Source organism: Austrofundulus limnaeus, unplaced genomic scaffold (assembly GCF_001266775.1).
Source record: "Austrofundulus limnaeus strain Quisiro unplaced genomic scaffold, Austrofundulus_limnaeus-1.0 Scaffold8, whole genome shotgun sequence".
Lineage (NCBI taxonomy): Eukaryota > Metazoa > Chordata > Actinopteri > Cyprinodontiformes > Rivulidae > Austrofundulus > Austrofundulus limnaeus.
The window spans coordinates 4,618,563-4,623,860 of record NW_013952410.1 but is presented as its reverse complement, the minus strand read 5'-3'; the positions used below and the strand labels follow the sequence as shown (position 1 = coordinate 4,623,860).

The window sequence follows — 5,298 nt, the reverse complement described above, 5'->3', positions numbered from 1 at the left end:
CTGAAAGAGTGACCGCTGGCTTGTAAATGAGTGAAAACTGCAGATTTCTGGCCATTAGATGTAGCTCGTCTGTGTTGGGACATATCCAGGTGATGTGTATCAGTCACATGGAGGCAGGGCTTAAAAGCCTGAATTTTGCCTGAAACTCTCAGACTGAAGAAGTCTCTTGGAGGAGAGACGAAACGTTTCATTAGAGAAGAACCCGTCCAGAAGACCTACACAATTTTTTTCTTTTTGATTTTTTTACCTGGATTACTGAGATGCATCAGGAGCAAGTATCAGGTCTATTTTGTCTTATTTAATAAAGCTTCATGGGACGACTCCGTGTACCAGTCAACTAAATATCAGTACAAAACTACCACCCCCGGGCTTTTCACAATAGAAGCGCGATAGCATATCCATACATTTATGTCGTGAATTAAATCTATCCATATACTGTATATTAGTTTTGTCCACACTCGGACTACCCATTTGCTCGTCAACCCAGTCAGAATCAAAAGTGTTTAGAGCTACAGTATATCTACAACATGTAAGATATTATTTATAAAAGGTCTCCCTTGCAAATGAGATAATTACGTTTTAAACAAGGCTAACCCTGTATAAATAAAGAAAATAATCTTCTCAAAATACCGTACTTTACTGAGCTATGTCTTTAAAGAACTGTGTTTTAATCCCTGCACTTTGAATTTCATGGACATGAACTTGCTCTGAACCACAATGTATGTTGGTGGTTGCTAAAACAATGTTTTTGTTAGGATCAACTGAAAAAAACAAGTAAAAGCAACTTTTGCACCAAACTAACATCATATATTTTATAAAGATTTTGTACACTTTTGCACTGCTTTAAATTTTGTTTTGACAACTACTAAAACCAGTTTTCCCACCATGTCATAAAATTTCATCGCTGCTGTTGCAGATTTTTTTAATAAACTTGAAGAAAATAGTGATCGCTTATTCTGCTAGTTAACCTAGAGTCTGCTTTCATGTAAGAAAAGCTCACTTGTTTGTTTCAAGTTTTTTTGAATGGACCCAAACTGAAGATGGTCCTGCCCAGAAGACTTGTTTCATTGACTTATTTTCACTGCTGTCCAGATTCAGACAGCATGCAGATTATGATGATGGCTCGGCAGGAAACTGAAACAGGAAGTTGAGTTTATTTTGGTTCTGACACATAAAGGAAAAGACTTCTGTCTTTAACAGCTCTCGTGTCTTGAGTCAAAATTTATTTTTTCTACCAGAACGGAAATATTTACTATATTTGAGTTTTTTTTCTAAAATAACTTCATAATTTAGGTTTTAGACTGTAAAACTTGTTTATACTGTGTTGAAAAATGGTTTCAGACTCAACTTTATCTTGTTCTAGTTGCAAGTTGGAAACAAAAAGTGGTTTAATGAAACGTTTAGAAGAAAAAGTTTTTCTGTTGTAAACAAGATCAGACCTGAAATCATCAGTCTCACCTGTCGACGTCTCTTGTCTCCAGCCAAGCAGAGCTCGATGTTTTCTTTGAGACGAACAACGTTCAGCACCTGGCGCTGATCTTTGAGGATGTTAACTCGTACGTCGGCCGAGAGGTAACGGCTCGTGTTCCTAACAATTTGTGGTAAATCGTAGCTTGCTGAAATATCAGAACTTCAGTAAATTGAATTGTCTTTCATGGTTTTCTCTCTCCTGTGTGTGCTGTGGACCTCAGGTAACCCTGGACCTGTTACAGTTTGACAACATTGCTGTGAGGAGGGTCCTGAAAAGTGACCACAGTCTGGTGACCAAACTGGGAGTGACAGAGTTCCCTTCCTGCTACCTCCATCAGCCAGGAGGCAACTTCACCAGACTGAGAGTGTGAGTGTTTACACAACAACTGGCTTTCACCACATTTGCTTAATATTGTCCTCTGTTTGTGTGCAACCAAATAGTAAAACGAACAAAACAAATGACAGACATGGATAAAAAAAAAAACATAAAAATGTTTTTTAGTCTGGTTTGATGCACTTTTCTCTTGCTGACAATCGCTGTTGGGAGGTTTTACAATTGATGTGCCTTTTAAAATTCGGCAGCAAAAGTATAAGAGAGATACAGTATGAACACACATTTTTAATTTGGAGAAACAAGTTATTTTAGACATGCAGCTTTTCATCAAGGGAGGCTTTTATTTTGTAACATTTGACAGAAATCTGCGTCAGTCAACATGACTTTCAACACAAAGGTGTCAAAATTACATTTATGGAATTGCAGGAGTTTAATTTAGAATAACTCCATCTGTTCAGTGGAATGTAACAGATTACTTTAATAAATAATGTTGAATAAGATAAGACAGGACAGCAGAGAGGGAGTAAAGTATTGATTTTACAAAACTGGCAAGCATGTTTCGCAATTAAATTTGTGCAAAAAGGTTGTGAAATCAACTGTTTTTAGATTTGCACAAAAGACACTTTGTTTTCTGAATATATATCAATTGCAGATTGTGCTTCACATCCAGAGTTTAATAAACATGAGCCAAATTATTTACCTGGCTGAGATTTTGATGTTTTAGGTCTTATGTTGGACTTTTAGGGGCCATTTGCAAATAGAAACTGTCAGTGTGCACTCAGGCTGTTCGTTCTTTGTTTGAAACCAGAAATCATAAAGACGAAAAAAATAAAATAAAACCTGGTGAACCTAAATAAAAATCAAATAACAAACCGTTATATAGGTCATTGTATCTTTTGGTCATTGGATTTTTATTTTAGAAAAGGGTATTAAAAAACAAGAATTGAGTGGATATTTGATTTTTGTTTTAAAATACTGACATTAAAATTAAAATACAAAGCGTGTCTCATTCTTAGTGTCAAAAAGGGACAAACAAAATTTTAACAATGATTTGAGTTTCGTTTTCTGTTTCAGATAGCAAAAAAGAGAATTACTTTAAGACAGAAACGAAAAAAGGCTTGTTTTTTTGTATTCTACAACTGTCTATTCCCCCACCAGAAGGGGAGCTTGCCTGGCAGCTCTGCATAATGAAACATTAATTAATGTAAATAAAAGGCTGAAACACAGACGAGTATGTCCATAAATGAGTTGTATGATGACTGTCGCTCTGTGACCAAAGGCTTTGCTGAGGTAATTCATGTGGCTTTTGGCCAAATAAGTCTCTTTTACTGAACACATGTCGGCTACTTCCATTTCTCTCAATAAAAAGCTAAATACGATAAATTTTATTCCATTATTTTGTTGTACGATTGTTGTTCTGTGAGTAGAAAGTTTTTTTTGTCCTGAGTTTTCCCATCCTGAAATTCAAAAACTGTAGTCTACTTTTTTCTGTCAGTTTGAGTCCTTGGAGTTTTCCTTTCAGTGAGGGGTGGGCGGTACTACGACTTCAATATTGATCTGATACCAAATAAACACTTGGCAAATATATTTGCTACCGAAGTCAACATCAATGCTTTTTACTTGTAATGAGATGTTCATTGAATAACTTTGATATTGCAGACACCCCTTCTGGTGGTGAAACAGTTTGTTGGAGACAGTAAGTCTTTTTCTTTTCTGTCTAAAAGTAGTTTTTTTAGCTATCTGAAACAGAAAACGAAACTCAAATCATTTTTAAAAATTTCGTTTATCCCTTTTTGTCACTAAGAATGAGACACGCTTTGTATTTTAATTTTAATTCCAGTATTTTAAAACAAAAATCAAATATCCACTCATTTCTTGTGTTTTAATACCTGTTTCTAAAATGAAAAACCAATGACCAAAAGATACACTGACCTATATGATTTACAATTTTGTTCAGTAAATGAAAATAAATAAATAAATAAATAAATAAATAAATAAATATTTAAAAAAACGGATAATGAACGCTCACTTTTCTTTTCTTTTTTTTTGAGACAAGAGGACTAACAAGGAAGTTATCACTGCTCCTCATATGTCGTGTAGAGAGCAATTTGTGTACACACGCCAAAAACAAAGTAGAATTCATTTGATCATATTTACACACAGAAAACCTTATCTCCTGAATTTGTTTTGTATGTGAATTAAAAACACAAAAAAACTGAGAAAAGTGCAAGAGATTGGTGTCTGATTGTGCTGATAGTCAGTTTGCCGAGTATAAATTGAGACTGTTTAATGTCTGTTTTTGGGTGATCAACATTTGTATCAAGTCCAAACCAACCACACATTAATTGAACTGCATACATTTACAGTATTCATAACGCATTATGTTTTAGTTTATAACACATGCAGGATATAAGGTTTCCTGTGTGTAAATATGATCCCGAATTTGTTATAAACTAAAATTTTACCTCAAAAGAAATAAATTGAAAGCCAGCACTCGTTAACCATTTTTTTTACATTTTCATTTATTGCGCAAGATCAGAAAGCAGATAACAGGTATATGATTTTTACATTTTGGTTTAAAAACATCATGTTTTTTATTTTTATTTTTTTGAATTTTCAGTTTTGAATGTACACTGACTGGAAATCCAGAGCTTGCACTTTTAAACCCTCATCTGTCCTCACTTTATAACCAGTGGTACAGAAGATCAGTCAACTCTGAAGCAGTTTTCTTTTAATGAGGTTTTATCCCATGAATTGTTGGTGCAGCTGTTAAAATGACAAAAACGACGGGTTAAACAACACATTTTTACCGCAGCTGAGAAGCAGCAAACCCCACATCCTCACAGTTTCACCGAACAGTCGGTGAAATGTTGTTTCCTCTGCACACAATAAATCTTTGTTAAAACACGACACAGAGTCTGAGTTGGTCGGCGTTTCGGCGGGTATTTATTGTTCCGTGTGCAACAGCTTTGCCTTGTGCTGAAAGGCTGTTTTGTCGTGTGCTCATTACCTGAACCGTATTCATGAGAATACTTTTAAACATCTGGCCTCTTAATGGGATCAGAGCATCAAAATCGCTCCCATTATTCACCATCATAAAGCGGCACTGATCGTTCCTCACCCTGCAAATTCATCTGCTGTTTATGCCTCTTTGTTTGGCTCCTTCAATAACTTGGCATGCAAAGAGGACTCCTTTAGTTGACAAATGCAAAAAGGAAATGATTTATTGCTGATTTATTTATTCACCCTCCATCTCTCTCCCGCTCCCCACCCCTCTCATCTCTATCACTGTACAGAAGGGAGGGATTTTTTTTTTGTTGTTGTTGTTTTTTGTTTTTTTAATTTCTTGCATGAAAACAATGCCAATGCTTTCCTGGCTTCACCTGCCAAACAAGCCCCCAGCCACGCACGGCGACAGATGGCCTCCCGTCATCGCTGAATGTCTGATCCTGGGAGAGCTGTGTGTGAGTGTGTGTGTGTGTGTGTGTGTGTGT

The 5,298-nt window shown here is 35.8% G+C and overlaps 1 protein-coding gene across 1 annotated transcript in view; it reads left to right on the top strand.

The window, feature by feature from the left end:
* qsox1 (quiescin Q6 sulfhydryl oxidase 1) overlaps positions 1-5,298 on the top strand; it is a gene marked incomplete at its 5' end in the record, with an annotated part of 36,429 nt that overhangs the window by 2,935 nt on the left and 28,196 nt on the right. The window contains 2 exon segments of the mRNA XM_014000813.1: positions 1,482-1,572; positions 1,692-1,837. Of these exon segments, the coding sequence (XP_013856267.1) occupies positions 1,482-1,572; positions 1,692-1,837 (237 nt within the window).